At 41.7% G+C, this 19,494-nt stretch overlaps 2 protein-coding genes across 2 annotated transcripts; both read right to left on the reverse strand.

Moving 5' to 3' along the window:
- Positions 1-6,663: 6,663 nt before the first annotated feature.
- LOC112141125 (kelch-like protein 33) lies at positions 6,664-11,806 on the reverse strand. Its single transcript, XM_036211252.1, has 4 exons — positions 11,001-11,806; positions 9,974-10,922; positions 9,728-9,898; positions 6,664-7,377 (listed from the first exon to the last, which is right to left on the reverse strand). The coding sequence occupies exons 1-4, from the start codon at positions 11,737-11,739 to the stop codon at positions 6,858-6,860; spliced, it is 2,379 nt and encodes a 792-aa protein (XP_036067145.1). The 5' UTR covers positions 11,740-11,806; the 3' UTR covers positions 6,664-6,857.
- Positions 11,807-15,491: 3,685 nt separating this feature from the next.
- LOC112141124 (complement C1q subcomponent subunit B) lies at positions 15,492-16,577 on the reverse strand. The gene is made up of 3 exons (XM_024264178.2): positions 16,386-16,577; positions 16,156-16,284; positions 15,492-15,904 (listed from the first exon to the last, which is right to left on the reverse strand). Exons 1-3 carry the CDS (start codon positions 16,528-16,530, stop codon positions 15,624-15,626), a joined length of 555 nt encoding a protein of 184 aa, XP_024119946.1. The 5' UTR covers positions 16,531-16,577; the 3' UTR covers positions 15,492-15,623.
- Between the last annotated feature and the right edge of the window lie 2,917 nt (positions 16,578-19,494).

A 19,494-nucleotide genomic window follows, 5' to 3' on the forward strand; every position in this document is an offset into this window, starting at 1 on the left:
TAAGAATCGTGATTCGAAAGGGCCAGGACCGTAAGGCTGCCGTATTGTGATATCCCTCCGCCATGACAACATGCTGGCTTGTGAGCATTGTCTCAATAAAAAAAATAATAATAACAGCGCCACTTACTGGCCCCTCCAGGCATTACCTATTTTACTATAGAGGAGCTCACTTGACCTGGTCACATTCTCCCCTGCCTGAAGTCAACATCTCTGTGACTTCCTAACCATCAGTTTTAGCCTTCAGTTTGAGATGTGTAACGGACCATTCTGGTTAATATCTGAGACAGTACATCAGGCGTGAGTGAAACAGCATTATTACACGCAGTCATAGTTAATCTAAATGGGTTTCTATTTTTACCGGCGGTCATTTGGACGCTTCTACACGGGGGTTGCAACGGCTTGTCTGCATCTCGTTGCTCTACCCCCCACCGCGGCACTGCCACTGGCCTTGGCCTTGTCTGGGGTTTGTCGGTTAAACTCAGGCTTTTCACCACTGGTTCCGAGTCAAGCGAGAGTTCTTCAGTGGGGCTGTCATCTTCTCCTAGATCAGGCAGTGATTCACTTTCAGCCTCACTATTGTTGGTGCTCCCAAGATAACTCCAAGTCTTCTAACCTTGGACTGACAGGGTCGTGGACATGTTCAAGCAACAGGAATTCAGGTTCCGACTCACTGGATTCGCCTTCCGAGTCTTGCACTGCTTCAGGTTTTATGGCGGAGGGGAGCTGCCTCACAGCTCTGTCTTGGTGGTGGTACAGGCCCAACACAGAGACCCAGATTGGACCTCTTTGTATGTCCTCCAGTGACTGTGACTTTGTACATCTTTGGTGACCATGCATTCTGAATTTTGTTTCTGGGCGATGGCGAAGATATACATGCTGTCCGACCTTTAAAATTCTGTCAGGCCATTCTTTCTGCTGCTTTCTGTTCAGAAAATACTGAGCATCCTGGGGTCCTTCTCTGTGAACAATAAGCCAGTCAGTGCTTTCGCCTCCAGTTTCCTCTTGCCCTAAGAGAACATCAATAGGTAGGTGAGGTTGAACTCCAAACAACATGTAGTATGGGAGTAAACAGTTAAGGAGTGAGGAGTGACATTGTAAGCATAGACAAGTTCTGCTAAGTGTTCAAGCCAGCAGTGTTTTATCTCAGGAGGAAGTGTTCTCAAAAGGTCGTGCCAAATTGGCCTTGGCTGGGCTACTTGGTCTGACGTAGACATTTACAAGGTCATGAAGAGGTCCTGGAACCTGTGAAAATCCCTCAATGAACCTCCTGTAATAGCTGCAAAAACCTAAGCTCTTTTACAGAGGGTGGAGTGGGCCAGACCTTCACAGCACTTGTCTTATCTGGGTCAGTACCAACACCCTCAGCTTAAACTTGATGACCCAAACACTTTACCTAAGACTGGAGAAAGTGACATTTCTCAACTTTCACTTTTACAGCTGTGTCTTTTAACCTGTCTTTTAAAAACTATTTAAATCCTCTCAAGATCCAGCAGATCGTCGAGATAGACTAATATAATCTAATTTTTTAACAAAAAATCCTCCCAAAAATACAGATAAAATATCCCAGATGCCTGCACAGCTTAGAATTGTGTTAAAAAGGTGTTTTCTATTCAGCAAATAACTTCCTTATGGCTCTTGCAGCTTAGGTTAGGTTAACTTTTTTTTCCAACAGCAAATGCTATTTACAAATCTTTCTGTGTAAGAAAAAAATCAACGAGCAGATAGTTCCCAATAGAAATTACCCTGACTTTTTTAATGACTCAAATATTTTGTTTAAAGCTAAAACTTTTTATTGTTAGGTAGCAAAACAGCAGAAAAAAATAAAATGTAATGTCTGTCGCTACCCTTTATGAATAATACAAAACTAGAAAAAACCTCTCTAAAAAAGACTTTTTTCATCTTATGGTCACTTTCTATGAGCTATTTTAATCATAAGCAGGTAATAAATGAATGTTTTTCTACAATGTTTGTCTCATTTTCTAATATTGGCCTGAAACTTTTAACTTTTAGCTTTCTCCTCCTCTAGCATGAGCTTTGCTCCTTTTCTATCCGTGTTTCAAATGATAAAACTAATAAAACTAAAGCGGATCAATAGGGGTTAAAGTTTGGGTTTTTGACAACCTATAAGCCAAACCATGTACTGTAACAGAGGGTAACTGTCTCCAATATGCTTTGGTGATGTCACATAAAAACGAGTCTCACCCCGTCCAGAAGTTTGTCACAGGAGATTAAAATAACTAAAAGATGGGACTTCATCTTTTTGCTTGTTAGTCTCCAAATATTAAATACGGAAGTAACTATTCCCATGCTATTATAGTACAGTTAGGGTTATGTGTAAAATATTTTCAAATAATGCTACAGTGTTCATTTTGGCCACATACAGGTACGGCCATTGTTGGGTTTAAATAAAAGGTCTCTTCTTAATAAAGTTAATAAAAAGACACGAACCAGTCAGGTTAATTTCAAAACACTCTTTGCTGCAAAAAGGGAGAACAGAGGAGTCAGCACATGTTAGCAGTATGTCTTCCTCCTCCGCTCTGACCTTCTTCATTAGCATTAGACTTTTATTTGCTTAAGAAACAAAGACAGGAACAAGACCATATTTGGGAGAGCATGTAAGAAAGGGGGAGGCTATGGGGGAAGGTGAGCAACACGTGGAGGGGGTGAGTAAAGAAAGAAGAAAACAGACTCAGGCCAACTGCACCCCCAAACATTCTTTCCAACAGCCATCTTGAATATCCATTAGTGTTTGTGCTTGATCACACATAAATCTGTGCAGATAACGTCAACAATTAAGTAAAACCTTCATGGTTGAGAAGTTGAGTTATTTGGCTTATCAAGGTCTGTATTTTTAAAATCTATTAATCAAGATCTGAAACATCTTTGTGTCTCCTCAGCTTTAGCCGGCCCTTGGATCTGCCTCTGAGCGGTCATGTAGCAAGAGTTTGCCAGGATCAGATCATCGTGACAGGCGGTGGAAACAGCGAGTCCCTGTGCCTCGCCTCCACATTTGTGTACCGCCCACAGACAGGAAGCACCCCTCTGGCTAACCTGATCCAACCTCGCGCTCGCCACTGCATGGAGGTCCTATGGGAACGTCTCTACGTAGCCGGTGGAATCAGCTCGCATGACAACACAAACGCAACAGATCTCCTGACGTGTGAAGTGTACAGTCCTGCCGCTAACTCCTGGACTGCTTTCCACTCTCTGCCGGTGCCGCACGTGGGAGCAGGAAGTGCAGTTTTGGAGGGAAAGTTTTACGTGCTGGGCGGATACAGCCAGGAGGACTTCAGTGACACCAGCATCATCCATCGTTATGACCCCCACATACATAAGTGGGAGATCATGGGCAAAATGCCCGGGCCAAACAACGATCTGAGGGCGTCTGTGCTGTGTTTGCCACAGCATTTTCGAATTTAAAATTTCAACACAGATGACTGACGAATGATTTAGCTTGAAAATTACTCACAAGTTTCTACACTATGTTTTTTCATCATGTTCTCAAGCTTAAATGTTTTCTCTACAGATAATGATGTGTTTTGTGAATAAATGACACATTTTGATTAAATTCTTCTTTTATAAAAGATTCTAATAACATTGTTCAACCACATCGGTTCAAAACGGCGGTAAAAGAAATGGAAAACTTGTTAAGAAAAGTTTATTTTTTAAATCTGTAGTGTATATATTTATTTCATTTTTGAGATCTTACTTTAAAACATGTTAAATATTTGTATCATCCACAGTTTTATTGGAACTGCAATATCTGGATTCACTGAGCTAAACAGATTTTGGTTTTGTTCTGGTCAAATTCAGATTTGGTTTTGGTTTATTGCAGCTTTGCTCATGGTCCAGTTTAAAGTTACAAGTAGTTTTGGTTCTGGTCTGAACTATTTGAATAAAGGTTTGGCCCTGAAATATTTTAACTTTGGTCCTGGTCTGGACCGGTTATACTTCTGGTCTGATCCAGGTTGGGTTCTGACCTAATAAAGCTTTGGTCCTGGTCTGAACCTTGTTTAATTTTGGTCTGGTACAGGTTTAGCTCTGACCTAATGCAGCTTTGGTACCAATCTAATCTGGGCTTGAAACTAGTTAGATGAAGGTTTGGTCCTGGAATATTTTGAGTTTTGGACACGGTCTCAGATTTGGTTCTGGTCTGAACAAGGTATAGTTCTGGTTTGAACCTGGTCTGAACCTTATTTAATTTAGGTCTGGTACAGATTTAGATAAAATCTAATGCAGCTTTGGTACCAGTCCAATCCGGGTTTGAAACCTGTTAGATTAAGGTTTGGTCCTGGAATATTTTCCACTTTGTTCCTGGCCTAATTCAGATTTGTTCGTCGCCTGGACCACATTCAATACTGGATTGATCCAGGTTTGGTTCCGGTCTAATAAAACTTATATCTTGATCTGAACTTGGTTCAATTGTGGTTTGATACAGGTCTGATTTGGTTTGATGATATACGTTTGATGTTGCTCTAATCCAGATTTGGTGCTGGTAGGAACGCGCTTTGAATTTCACCTTGAACCTGTTTGGTTCAGGTATAATACAGCTTTTGTTTTGGTCTGGACTAGGTTTAAATCTTGTCTTGTCAGGTTTGATCTTGCTTTAATCCAGGCTTGGTGCTAATCTAAACTAGTTTTGGACCTTGTTTAATCCAGGCTTGGTCTTAGACTGATACACTTTTGGTTCTGGTGTAAACCAGATTTAAATCAGGACTAATAAATCTTTTGTCTTGGTTTAATTTATGTTTGGTTATATTTTTTTATCCTGTTTTGGTTCTAGTACAATCCAGGTTTGGATCTAGTTTGATACCAGTTTGGTCCTAGTCTAATCCGGCTTTGGTTTTGATCTGAACCAGATTTGATGTAGTGTGATCCAGCTTTGATTCTTGTCTGAACCACCTTAAATTCTGGCTTGGTAGAGGTTTACTGCTGATCTAACCCAGAAGAGATTAAGGTCTGGTCCAGATCTGGTTGTGTACCTAAACTTTACAGATGAACTTTTAGCATGGTTCATTCTAACCTGCTCCCACATCTGTCCAGCAGGATTTTAGGGGCGGAGTTTGACTGTTTTGTTACGTAGTGTCGTTTTTTTGATGGACATGTCACGAAGAATCGGTGGAATCCTTTCGTGGTTGAAGTTTTAAGTCTTCCTCTTCTTTACTCTAAGTTTGAGGAAAAGAAAAAAAAATCCTTTGTCTAAAAGACAAAGGAACTGGAGACAAAACCAACCAGTCGGTCAAATTGATGTTTTTATTTAAGCTGATTAGTGCTGCACAAATCCACCAGGAGTTGTCGTTTTTACACTATTAACTGATCTACTCCTGGTTGATGAATGTTGTTTTTTTTACGTCTTTGATGTTTGTCCATTTTTTTCTTTTGGGGGAGGGTTTGCTCTCCTGTTTGCATTTGGTGCTTCACAGAAGGTTTTACTCAAAAGAACTGAAGACTGACCCTAAAACTGAAATATCAGATTATCGGTTGACGGTGAAAGTTATAGTATGAATGACCTTCTGAGCCTTTTTTCTAGAAGAAATTCTGTTTTCCATTTTAATAAAGATGAGTTTTATCTTCAACAAGATCTACAATTCCTTCAAAATATATTGTATCTGACAGTTGAAAGCAATACTTTTTTAGGTCGTTTTGGACGTATAAGCATAAACACATTAGCATTACTTGCAGTACCACCTACGAGAGGATTGTAATGAAAGTTGTTGCAGTAACCTATCTAACAAAAAGCAATCTTTAAAATTCAGCTAAGTTAGGTTAGCTTGTTAAAGAACTGCTGCAGGGTCGTAAAGTTGACACCTGTGTAGCGGTTAGCACTTTCAACTCGCCCTGGTTTGAATCTGGTTCTTTCTGTGTGGAGTTTGCATTTTCTCCTCATGTATGCGTGAATTTTTTCCCTGAACTCTAAAAACATCCCTCACAGGTTCAATGGTGTCCCTATATTGCCCTTAGGTGTACATGTGTATGAATGTGTGGCGACCTGTCCCCGGTGTACCCTACCGTCACCAGCTGGGCTGGCAACCCCCTAACCCCAAACGGGATTCGGTATTGAATGATGAATTATTGTCTGTGGTTTTATAGGTGTCCTGTACTTCCAGTAATACTACAAATACTCCTGTACTTCCACAACAAGACAAGAAGTACACTAAGACAAAGGCATTCATACTTTCATTTTAAAACTTCAGCTTCTGTCTTTCCTGTAGCTTTTGTAGCTCCTTTAAATGAAAAAAATAATGCTTTAAATAAAATTATTCCTAAACAAACCCCCAAATTCTTAACTGTAATGCAAACAACGACCATAAGAGGGAACTGTCCTCTCTTCTTTGGGTTCAGAGTTTCTTGATTTACAAAAACTACTGTTTGACAGACAGACAAACTCCTTTTTTGATTACCTATTTTTATTTTAATGTTTTTGTAGAATATTTTTTTGTGTTTTCATTAAAGTGCTTTAAAATGAAACACTGACTGATGTTTTGGTGAAAGCAATGATAGAAAACATGATGTAAAGCTGATTTTTTTAAGACATTCTCTGACCTCCATTGGAGGTCAGGGCATTGTTCTCAAATATTAATTAAGAACGAAGAAAGAAAACTAATCAGTCTGTAATTCATCAGAAAACATATTTTACTAGTTGTGGAATAAGTAACAAAGAACACAATTTTTTGCAGATTGACCACATGTGAGCAACAGCACCATCTAGTGGATTGTACCTAAGAAACAGCTGAATGATTTACTTTACTGAAGATAGCAAAAATGGTATACATTTTTAGGATCTTAGGAGAAGTTTTGATTATCAGCAGACAGACTAAAGGTTATAAGGAGAGCAGAGGGATGACAAATATCGGCCTTCAGTGTCTGAGATGCTGTGGCAGTCGCAGGATGCAGGCCCGAATGTCAGTCACGGCTGATGGCACTTTCCCCACGTTCTCCCAGCGCCGTGTGCTGTGCTCAAAGCGGTGGACCAGGCCAGACTCGGTATAGTCCTCCTGGGAGTACCCCCCCAGCACATAAACCTTCTCCTCCAGGACGGCTGAGGCAGCGCCCACATGGGGTACGGGTAGCGGTGTTAGGGCCGTCCAAGAGTCAGCCTCAGGATCGTACATCTCACAGGCCAGCTGGTCGGTATAGAACTTCCTCAGGTTGCACACCCCTCCAGCCACAATCAAATGTCCTCTGAGCGGCTCCATGCAGTGCTGAGCCCGGTCCTGGGTCATGTCGGACAGGTGGGTGGTTCCTCTATCGGGGTGGTAGAGGAACATGGAAGCCAGGCAGGAGTAGCTGCAGTCAAAGCCTCCAGAGATGAAAATCCCTCCTTTTACGGCGCTGAGGGCGAAGCCACTCAGGGACCGGTCCAGTGGCTTTACAAAGCTGCAAGAAAGCAATGAACCCGGATCAGACAACTGGTAATTAGTGCATTCTTACAGTCACAGTCCCATTCATCAATTCACACAAATCTAACACACTGATGCCAACCTTAAACCACCAAGACCAACATGGGCTTCAGTGTCTTCAACCCATGAGGATACATATGCGAGCAAAGTATAAACCAAACCTGTGATCTTCCAATCAGAGGTTGACTACTCTACCTCTGTACCATGGCCATCCCAAAGGTTTTAAGAGAAGAGGCCTGGATCTGTTCTTTAGAGATTTGAAAGAAAAACAAAGCGCAAAATAACTCACAAATTCTAAGACAAAACTCTAGTTTTCTAGTAGAGCTTTGACTTCAATAAACAATTTTAGTTAGAAACAAGGACATTTGGAGACAATGCCAGGAGAGTTCAGATTTTTGTCAAGTGTACTTTATTTTATTTTATAATTATTACCTTGATCCAGGTTAAAACACCAAAATAAACGGCAGGATCTCTTTTTTAGGTTCAACTTGTTGTTTGTCCATTGTAAACTCTTTATTGTCTTTTAAAATAACACAAAGAAAGACAACTTCTATCTGTTGCTGCAGCACTCCTGCATGAACACTGAGGCTACGTTCACACCACCCTTGGCAAAGCGTGTTCAAGCACTCACTTCTAATGAAGTCTATTGGACACACTTATATGCGCGTTTTGGACTTCCACGTTAAAAACTCTTGCATTCCCGAGTTGCTACGCAGATTTTTTAGGTTCTACGTACAAAACGTGTGTTCAACCAACCACTTAAAATGAAAGTCTACATAAACACGAGTATATGTGTGTTACGGGGTTCCTTACTCACAACTCTCGCGCTCACACAAAGCTACACAAGTGTCTAAAACATTTACGGGCTCTACATAAACAATGTGGCACTATTAAATACACGTTGCAAGTTGAACTTTGACCAATCAGGAACTCAGTTTTGATAGTGACATATGGTTGGCATCCCTCTTAATTCACAGAACTGTATGAAAAAAATGTATACGGAGAATTATAAAGGAGAAATTAAAAATTGTGGTTTGCACCAAGACTTTTCCAACTTAAGGTTGCACTAGTAAACTGTTGAAGAAGAAAAAGAAGAAGTAGTCCATCCTTGGTTGTTTGGTGTGAACACCATGGGCTAAATGTGCATTCAAGACCTTGCGTTTACTGCGTTCTTTAAGACGCGTCACATGCCCAGTGTTAGTAATTTGAGACACTGAGAGCCCAAACCCTAGTGATTGGAGGGCTTTGAAATATAAACAAATAAGAATGTCCGGAAAGATGATGCTTATGAGATAACTAGCATAATTCTGATCAACAAGCTCAATTGTGTTTTGAGTTTTACATCAGATCCTGATACACAGCATTTACATTTTGTTTTGACTGTGGCATTTCATCTGGAAACAAACCACAGTCAGTTAGAGAAAACCGCTTGAGTGTTGAGGTGGTCAAAAAGTGTATTTATTTTAACATATTCCACACAGGTTGTCTCTAACATCTCAATAAATGCCTGTTTATAGTATTTTACTTCCAGATATCATGAAAGAATCAGAAACTGTTATTTGTTGCCTGTCTTAAATGCTATGACTACAAAAACATAGGATTAGATTTTAATCTCAGCCACAATCCTGTATAGGGAAATAAATATCTACCGGTACTACTCAGTCATTGTATTTGTCAGAATAACCATCCTTGCTCTGCTTCCTTTCGTAACCCTTGTGCTATCCTAAGTATGTTGATGTTGAAAGTGGGGTCATCTGGACCCCACAAGACGGTGAACTTTTTTTCAATTATTTTAGATTTACACTGTTTTTATTTTTGTACTTTGGATACACAATTGCAAGTGCACGGTTAAGCACAAATTGTATTGTATGAGATACAAATCAAGAATCCTGCATACACAAATCTAAAGAGTCTTTTGTCTCCACAAGTATTTGGTGAACATGGTGTGAATTGAAAACAAACATAAATAGTTTCTTGTTGGCAAACCATCTCATGGCCGATAGTAGGAGTAAACAATGGTGTATGTATGTAGTAACTGACACTACTATGAAAGGAGCTTTTTGAGTCAAACCGCTATGAGCAATCAAGACCTTGTCACTGTGAGTGGGCATTTGAGATCTTAATGTTCATATTATTGTGGTTAAATGTCGTCACCTTGACATCCTGAAATGACACAGTTGAGTGAGAATTGGACCCAAGTGCAGTTTTTGTCTCTGCAATCACTGAGTTTGACTCACAGTACAAAAATGACTCTGATGGTCATTCATGTGTGCTATGATTACCCCGCAGTGTAGATACTACATATAGGCCTTATTGAAGTGATTTACCTCCAGGAGTTGGTGTCTTGGTTGTACATTTCAACAGTCTCTGTGTTCGTGTTTATCTCTCTGTCTCCACCGATGGCGTAAAGGCGCTCTTCATGCACTGCCATTGAAAAGTTACTTCTGGCCTCATTCATGTCAGCCAAACTCATCCAGCTGTCTGTCCTGGGGTCAAAACTGTAGAAAAAAAAGCAAAGACAAAAAAAAAGGAAAATCTCTTTGGTGCAGTGCCGTCGGTTGCCATCTCCTTACCTGTATGCTGATTTCATGACATCGTCCTTGGCATAAAAGTAGCATCCTCCAGCGACGTACAACTTTCCCTGCATTACTGCTACTCCATGTCGGAACTTTGGCTTGTCTGGGATCTCGCCCAGTCTCCTCCATTCCATCTCCTTCACCAAACCCGTGCCACTGCGTAAGGAGTTGGAAAACCACATTTCCCTGCTTGGTACTCGCTGACCCACATCGCAGTTCAGCTGGTCCCCCCCAACCACAACCAGAACGTCTTTGGGTTTCCTTACCCGATAACAATCCTGGGAGTTTGGAAGACTGAAACCAAATTCCTTCAGTGCCGACCCATAGAGTTCCACATTCTTATCTGCAAAACACTCCATTTGCAGGTTAATGGCTCTAACTTCTCTGAACTCTCGAAAGGTCATTAGAGGAAAGCGAACTGCAGACATCAGTAAGCCGGCATGAGTCAGTCTCTCCTCAGGATTCGCCTCAATCCATGAAATTACAGCTCGGAAAACAGCCAATTCCGATGAAACGCATAGTCCATCGCAATGTAGGAGTTCCAGAAGTTTCTCTACTGGTAGGTCACGAAACTTTGCTGAGGTCGACACTTCTCTGAAGTTCCTCAAAACAAAGTCTTTGGCCTCATCCAGGAGCTCTGATAGCCCATAGGCTTCAGCAAAAGAGGCCACATCCAGGCAGGACGCTGGGTTCATTTGCTCTTCCATGAAGTTGAGACAAAGCAAGACAGCCTGCCGAAACTGAAGCTGGAGAGCCACGATGGTCACCTCAAAGACAGAGTCCCAGCTGATTGTAAGATTCCTGCTGTAGGAGAAGCCGACAAGTGCCTCTAGTTCAGGAGCCGGGAGGCATGGAAAGGAAATAGAGTTCTGATGAGATTCCTTCATGCCACATGTAAACATGGCACGGAAGAAGTCGCTGCTTGCAGCCAGGATAACTCGGTGACCTGGAGACAAAGACGAGATTAAACCTGCATCATCACAGTACCCAATACCAACATGGAAACTGCAACTGGACCACTAACCATGCAGAAATGTACCACCTACATCCAAGACTACATCACATCCAACTCTGTCTTCCCACAGCTGATGGATGGACTGAAGGGTAACCATCAGAGCAGGTTGCCTCATATCGTTTTCTTTGGTGCAGAGGTCCAAAAGGCGTACTACCTTCAAAACTTCAGCTGCCGTTTGGATGCTTTCATTCATACTTGGAACATCCCCACTGTAGGCGAACTCGACTACTGCTTGAAGTCCGACTTGATTGACCGAAGCACCCAAATCGATTGACCATCTTTGGAGCCCAAAATCTGATGAATTCCTGCTTTTTCCCATCAGTTTCTCCTGGACTAAGAGGCTGACAGCAGCCAGGGTGAGAGAGTGCACGTGGAAGATGCTCCCATCATCTCCAGTCAGTGTCAGGTCAGTTAGAAGAGACAAGTCTCTGAATTCCCTCAGAGTCTCAAAAAAGCCTCCATGGAAAGTTTTACTCTGGCACTTGTAGACGCTTTCACCCATGCATGACTCATCACTCAAGTGCCACCCAAGTACCCCTGCACATATTTTGGCCTCTGCGCCCTCACTGCCCTCCGTCACCCCTGCCAACCCCATCCTAGAGTCATTGAACTCCACAATCCTCCTCAACTCTTGATTTACTCGCTCGATCCCTTCTCCACCTTCTTCCATCACTCTTTTCCGTCTCTCCTTCTCTCTCCTCCATCGCTCCTCCCATTCCGTCAAAAAGGAGGGATCGGTAAACTCCATGTCACTGGTGACTTTTTCCAAAGGAGAGATGAATCGCACCTACAATTTCTGATTAGATCTAGTTTAAACTCTGCTGCAGTAAATGTCACAAACTCATGTCTGCCCTCTTCCTGTTTTCAGCCTCTGCCAGCACGTGGCATAAACACACACTATGAATAGCTGCTGGGGCAGAAAGATTCGGTTACAGGAGACTTAAAGGAGCCCAGTCCTGGCTTTTGAGCAAATATCTTTTGATATATTTTGTATTTTTAACAACATGGTAAGAAGCTTGGAATTGGAATCCTGTTTTTGAGGCTGGCTTGTTTGGATTGGATGTATTTCCTTCAAAGGAGATTTTAAACTTTTGCTGTCAGGACTTCCTTTTACATAAAGTTATGAAGAGTGATGGTGCATTCAAAAACTGTTTGTGTTTCTTTCTCTTCGGTCTTGCAAATTAGAAAGTTTTAGCTACTTCAAAGGTGAGACTGAAGCTATGTGCACACAGGTCATGTAATGTGTGCTCAAGAATGCACTAAATGCACCTTCTTGAACACATAGTTCATGGTGTTTAGTAGAGAGGGGCTTCTTCTATTTTTTTCTTTTTCTACTGTTAACCAGCATATGTCCACTACTTTACTTACAGTTGGAACAAGCTTGAGGCAAAACGTGAAATTTGTGTAAATATCTGAAATCTTGCCCCAGCCTTTTTCTTTCACAGACATGTTCCAATAAATGAAATTCTTTGTGTTGTAGAATTCCAACCGGGCACAAACAATAATTCATTTTCACACAGTTGGCATTTCAGTGAATGCAACGGGACGCCATTCGAATGTCATTCCCAAATGTGTGTCCTAGACAGGTCAGAGGGCGACCTAGTTTAACTTGAAACATGTTCAGTTTGTAAATAGAGCCTGAAAATGGTCTTAAAACTTCCTTAGCAAGCTTAGTCTCTCACCAGACATTTGAAAGTACAATTTATTCAATTTGACTATTAGTTCGTTTCTTACCTGTAGTTTATTTCTCTACAACCGTGAACCCATCATACATGGTTAAAAGCTCACTTTAGCTCTCAGCAAGCTAGATGTAAACATCACTGATTTCTGATTGAAAAGGCTGCGACAGAATCTGCATTACCTAAAAGTTCAATTTTGGGTTGATTGGGAACACTAAATAAATTTGATATACACTGCCCTCTGCATTTTGCATCCACTTATAATGAAAAGTCTCTTCAAATGCACATAAATGTGCATTTTGGACTGCAGGGTCCAATATCCAATGTTTTTACGATCGTTTTCGGGCTTTACATAGAAAACGTGAATTGAATGAAATTAAGTTGAACTTTGACAAATTAGGGATTTAGATCTAGTAGTGGTGTATGAATGGCAACCCTTTTAATTCACGTAAGAGGCTACTGTTTATTAATTGATCATGGAGGAGAAAATAATAATTACAGTTTGTGCTAATTATGAGACCAAGTCTTTCATTTGTTGGAATAGAGCTGAGAACGCTAAAACCTGGAGCAAGATTTGGGTTCACCAAGCCTCTTCCAACATTAGGTGGTGGACATGAACATAAACAGTGGCAAAAGAAGAGGAATCCTCTCCATGCTCATCCACCCCATTGGTACTGGACAGATCAACACCTGTCCCCTCGAGTTCCAAATAGGAAGTACCCGTTTTTCCCAGAAAGCCGAAATCCCATAGACTTGTATAGATAAATAAACAGCTGTTACTCAGTCATTCCATTGGTCAGAATAATCATTCTTGATTTGATATCTCTTTTTATACGTTCTTGCTAACCTTAATTTTTTTTCTTTATCGCAAGTTATTCTAATTATAAACTGGCCTCAGACACCTCAGTCAAGGATGTGGTGCTCTTACATTTGATTGACAGATTCTCCCGAGCCCGCTTTCAGTGGTTGTCTCTGGGGTTCTGGGTCAGTGACGAGGTGGTCCGCTACAAGAACTGGGACTCACCTGATCAGGTGAATGAGTGTGACATGTCAGGAGCCATGGAGACAGGAGGAGAACACAAGTGGTTCAAGAAACATGATAAGGAGAAGTTCAATTTCATCTGTTCGGAGTTTTAAAGAACTCGTGAGCTGCTGTCTCTTCATTCATGCTTTTGATTTTGGTCATAATTTAGAGGAAAATGTTTGAGTAAATCAAATCTTTAGAAAGTGCTTCATATATCACAGGTGATGTAACATAGCAAAAACAGGAACAGGAATTAAAAAAAATAAACAATTTAAATGTTGCGTAAACTTTCATCTTAAATTGAATGTGACAGAGCAGATGTCTGTCCCTGAGTAAGGTTTCTTAACAAAGTGATTTGAATGAAATTGCATCAGTGGGTGCACACACTGTTCTGCTTAACCATCTGTTGCATTTCACTTTGTTTAGTTTAATGGTAACCAGTGGATTTTGGTTGTTTTGTGATTTATTTGTTCACTTCCTGTTTCAGGACTCCAGTGATTTTGGTTCCCTTTGACAGGCCTGTTTAAAATTAAAAATGTTTTCTTTGTACTTTGTATTTTATATTTTGGAACTGATGTTTAATGGGAGACATTTTTTTTTATTATGTTTAATTTATTAAAAGTAAAATGCAAATTACTGTTTTCTTATATGTGTTTAATTTTTTGATTAACAATTGGGTTGGTTTGGTGAAGGGGTGGGGCTAGCCACCTATAAAAGAGGACCTCTTTTCAAAATTGAGGCCTCCTGTTTGTATGGCTTGATGATTCAGCACTGTGGGTTATTTCCTGCCATACTTTTCCTTGGAAAAAAAATGGATGATTTGCAAAAGCCAACATAAAAGAAAAGAGACACTTGACATCTTGTGTGGACAGTGGTTTGTTCTTCTGACATTGAAGATGCAATAAAAACAATATCTCCTGTTTTTCTCCTAAACTTTTGAAGAACTTTCCCAGCCAGCAAGGCCAAGTGGGCCCCACATGGTTCAAAAGTGGGCAGAGAATGTGGACCCCAATTGGGTTTGTCCACAGTTTCTGTGGTGGCCCCAGCTGTGTTTGCCCACATTTGCTTCGCTGCATAGAGACTGCAGGCCTGGACAGCGACCCTGCTAGCTCTGCTGACTCCTGGGCGGCAGCACTTGCTTGCTTTGCCGGACCCTGGGCAGCGGAACTTGCTACGCTGTCCACCGGGCGACTGGCTAGCATAGCCACCTAAGCCAATGTGGGCAAACACAGCTGGGGCCACCAGACAAACCCAATTGGGGCCCACATTCTCTGCCCACTTTTGAACCATGTGGCGTGAAAACTGCTACGGCAAACCCCTTCTGGCATGAAGGCATGAAGTTGAGTGGCATGGCATGGACTGCAGTGGCAGAGAATCCTGCCATTGCAGCAAAGGTTCTCCTGCTGGATCCAAGGTGGTCGGGTTATACTGTCAGGGATGGTGATGAAGGACCCAAATGCAGGAAACAGGAAATTGTGGCAGAAACTCAAACATTGACTACATAAGCTCAACCATAACAAAACCAGGAGAACAAACCAGTGCCGTGACAGAACAGATCAGATGACTTGACAATAAGAACTGCAAACCAGACACTTAAATACACTGAGGTTGTTTAACTAACTGAAATCAGCTGTGGTTGATTAACCTGAACATGGTGAGACTGACTGACAAAGCATGACAAAACCAAAGCACTGGATCATGACAGATGAGGTTCGGATCAGTTTTTTATTTTAATTTTTTCCGTCTTTCTTTTTTTAATTACTTAACTAACCACAATTACTGAAAACAAATCCACACTTTTATAGAGAAACATTTTTTATTTTGTAAAGTGATTATGGTAAGCCATTCGCATAAATCACAAAGGGGTTAACTTTTCTGTATCATCATCTGCAATAAACATAAACCAATTGAGTCTTAAAAAAAAGACGCTCAGGACTTACTGAGCAGCACTCCACTAAAAGTGGTAGCAAATCCATCTGCCCAAACAGCTGAGTTTGCCAAAATGGTCACATACACTTGGTTCCCCTGTTCTAACTCCAGGAACACGGCGTTGCCAGCATTATCAGCAGGATCAGCGCTTGATGGGTGGTCGTGGATGTCGACAACAACAGCCCCATCCTTCTTGAGTACTAGTCGAATGCGGTCCTCTCCTCCACCGTGAGCAAAGAAGGTGAAGTAATACAGGCCTTTGACAGGCGCAGCGAAGATCCCTGGGGAAAAGTTACGGTGGATTGTCTGAATCTGGCAGGACTCATGAAAACTACTATTCTTCTTGGAGTCTACACACATACGTTATAAGATTTTCCCAAATACAGATAAACAAATATATTTAAGATAAAAAAAAAACTTAAAATTACAGTTATATCAGTTACAAATAATAGGCAACTAAACTCTACAACTGTACTAGACTAAACCAGTATTGAATCAATGGTGAAATACTCTTGAACCATACTCTACTTACCTGTGGCTGGATTGTAAGCATTCCCAAGATTTGTTATCACTGCATTGTAGGTCAGGATTGTATCTTCTTTAAGATTTCCATAGGCTCCGTCTTTTGACGTTCTGGCAGAAAAGGCTACTTTTGGTACTTCTAAATGCAAAAACGAGAAATATGACATTTAATTTGTTTCAATGTTTTTGTATTTATTCTAAAACACAAAAAATATTCACAAGAATGGTGTTTAAAGCTACCTCTGGCCTCCATAGCTTCTTTCAACGCTCTGATCTCCATCATGATGTTGTCTGGGCCAGAAGAGCACTCAGGAGGTCCAGCATCACCATACTGGACCTCTATGAGGCCAATGAAGAAGATCAGCAACAGAGAGGATGAAGTCATGTCGGCTGGTGTCCCGGCTCCGTCCTGATGTGCCACGAGCGCTCTGCTTTTATTCGGGATGGTCTGTTAATGGTTACTGTGGGGTGTTGGGCTTCCTGATGTTCTCTGGCCCAATCACTCAGCTTCTTCTCTGCAAACAGAAACTCCAAATTCAATATTGATAGAATTTGTAGGCGTTTTGGGGAATTGAACTAACATAAAAGAATAAATAGATAAAGTAAGATTAGGACTTATACTCCCGCACATTTAAATATGGTACCTTGACTCAACTAAATGTACATTTATGTTGAGAGATTTTATTAAATGTACTCAGGCTGAAAATGTGATGTATCACAGTTCTCTTTCACCTCTTAACATAGAGGCCAGGGCCATGTGTTATGTCATCATGTTAATGTTTAGTGAAAGCCGTTTGGCCTATTGTTCCAAAAAATATACCAAATAATGTGTTACTAAAGTCACAGCTTGCAAAGTTTGATCAGATTATGAAGTGCAGTAAAGAAGAGATTTTTCTGATAATATAGGGCTAATATAGTTGTATGCACCAATACTGGGGTGCACCCATACGGATGCAGCAGGTTTTTGGGATGTTGGAGAAAGAAGGGGCTGGACCTTAAAGCCCAATTTCTACTTCACAGCGATTGATCATACTAATGTTGGTGTCAACGATTGTGAAGTTTGTTTCGGGATTTGTCAATTGTTCCTTATGTCAAGTTCTGTTTTGAACTGCCTCTCAGCCACACCAGTTTCAGGTTCATGATCAGTAGCTGTCTTCATTACTGTTAATTGCCCTCAGCCTATTTACGTATCTGGTTTTCAGTTAGACTTCAGATCATCTGCTCAGCCACCCTTTGTGTTTCTCCATGGTTTTTTGTAATGTTTTTCAAGCTCCCTGTTCCTGTGCAGGGTTGCCCTTCCTGTCCCTGAGGATGGTTGACGTTCATCCCCCTGTGCTGTTTCTTGTTCCCGAGGAGCCTGCTCCTTTTCATGTCTTCTGACCCTGGGGAGAGTCACCGGGACTTCTCCTTTTCACGTCTGTTCCCGAGGTGAGGCTCTGATACCTCTCACATCTGTCTGGTTGCAGGACCCCTAAATGTGTTTTGTATTGTGTTTTGTTATTTTGGGCATCTGGAATCTGCCTTCTATGGGAGGGCTACTGTCAAGGTTTGTGATGTTTGGTTTGGGCTTTGTCAGTTTCTGTTTTTGGTCATGTTCTGATTTGTATTGTCAGACAACAGTTTCAGGTTCATGATCCACAGCTGTCTTAATTTATGTTAATTGCTGTATTGCCCCATTGCACTACTCTATTTAAGTGTATAACTTTCAGTTAATCCTTGTCAGGTCACCTGCTCTGTTCCATTACCCTTGGTATTTCTCCATGGTTTGGGTTAATTTATTAAATGTTCAGTTTATGTCATCAACCTGGTCTCTTGCATCTTAGGTCCTTCACCAACACTTCCTGACAGTTGGCTGGTTATGCTTATGACTGTCCTTGATAACTGCAACTAACTTCTGAGTGGCATTCATCTTTTTTCCAGTAACTTGCTTACCATCAACTTTTGTTATATTTCCCATTGTCTGGGGCGAGTCCCTTCCGATTCTAATGGCCATGTGACCAATGCCATCCGAGCGTGGAAGATGTCTATAGTGGGAGACCCCCACTAAGTACAGACTGCTGGAGGGGTGAAATATCTGCTGAGTTATAAACCTATCACACAGTATGCAAACAGTGAATAGTGTGCTGTTTAAATGTAATACATTAGTGATTTGTGTGTCAAGTACATAATTTTAATGTGATTTTTGCTCTATATACACAATATAAAAGTTATACATTGGTGGTATATACGTGTGTCATGAGTCTCCGGTCTCTCCCTCCAACCACCAGAGGGAGCCATCTCCTGAGTTCTGACTGTCTCCTGAGTCTCATCTTCACTCATTTTCCCATCAGCCTCTGCCTGCTGTTCCCAGACCCAACCAACTGTTTCACATCCAAGCAATCCCCACAAACATTTATGAAGAGGCTTCAGGCTGTGCTCAGGTGCAGTCTTGTTCTACATTGTTTTACATACATTAGTAATTCGTCTACATTGATGACATCTTGATCTCCTTAACACCTTCGAGGAGCATGTGTCCCACGTCTGTCCAAGCTTTATCACACATCATCTGTACGCAAAAAAAGAAAAATGTGAGTTCCACCAGACATCTGTCTCATTCCTGGGCTTTGTCAACCAACAACCACTGCCTCTGTCATGTCCAGTTGACAGAACCTATATCCCTCCAGGTCATCGCCAGCAAGTACTCAACCTGGTTCACATCACGTTTGCTGCCGATCACCCAGGCACCACTGCCACGGAAAAACTAATGGCAAATTTGTTCTGGTGGCCTACTATCCAGGCTGACGTAGCGCAGTACATGATCCAGTGTTCCACCTACCGTAAAACCAAGACCCCACGCCAATGTCCAGATGGCTTCCTGCAGCCACTGCCTATCCCATATCAGCTATGGTCCCACATTGCCGTGGACTTTGTGACGAACATGCTCAGGGTAACACCGTCATTCTAATTGTTGTTGAAAGGTTCTCCAAGACATGTCGGCTGATTCCCCTGCCTATGCTTCCATCTGCACTTGGGACCGCCAAACATGTCCTGCACTAAGTCCCAGACCAGGAGCCCCAATTCACATTGCAGGTATGGCAGGCCCTATGTGATGGCCTGGGCATCAACATCAGCCTCACATCTGGTTACCACCCTCAGTCTAATGGGCAAGCAGAATGCATGAACCAGGAGGTGCTTTGTTTTTTGAAGGCCTTCTGTCACCAGCGACAGGAGGACTGGAGTCGGTTCCTGGTCTGGGCAGAGTATGCCCAGAATTCCTTTAAGAAAGCAGCCACTAGGCTCTCACCATTCCAGTGCATCCCGGGCTTCCAACTCCCATTCTGTCCATGGACGAGAGATTCTTCAGAGTTGC

The sequence above is a fragment of the Oryzias melastigma genome, unplaced genomic scaffold, assembly GCF_002922805.2.
Source record: "Oryzias melastigma strain HK-1 unplaced genomic scaffold, ASM292280v2 sc01649, whole genome shotgun sequence".
NCBI lineage: Eukaryota > Metazoa > Chordata > Actinopteri > Beloniformes > Adrianichthyidae > Oryzias > Oryzias melastigma.

Coding starts and splice junctions, on each gene's coding strand:
- LOC112141124 (XM_024264178.2), bottom strand. CDS start 16,530: ATGACTTCATCCTCTCTGTTGCTGATCTTCTTCATTGGCCTCATAGAG. Junction 16,285..16,385: donor AGAAGCTATGGAGGCCAGAG/GTAGCTTTAAAC, acceptor TTTTGCATTTAG/AAGTACCAAAAGTAGCCTTT. Junction 15,905..16,155: donor TGCTTACAATCCAGCCACAG/GTAAGTAGAGTA, acceptor ACTTTTCCCCAG/GGATCTTCGCTGCGCCTGTC.
- LOC112141125 (XM_036211252.1), bottom strand. CDS start 11,739: ATGGAGTTTACCGATCCCTCCTTTTTGACGGAATGGGAGGAGCGATGG. Junction 10,923..11,000: donor AGGTGGTACATTTCTGCATG/GTTAGTGGTCCA, acceptor CTTTGTCTCCAG/GTCACCGAGTTATCCTGGCT. Junction 9,899..9,973: donor GTCATGAAATCAGCATACAG/GTAAGGAGATGG, acceptor TTTTTTCTACAG/TTTTGACCCCAGGACAGACA.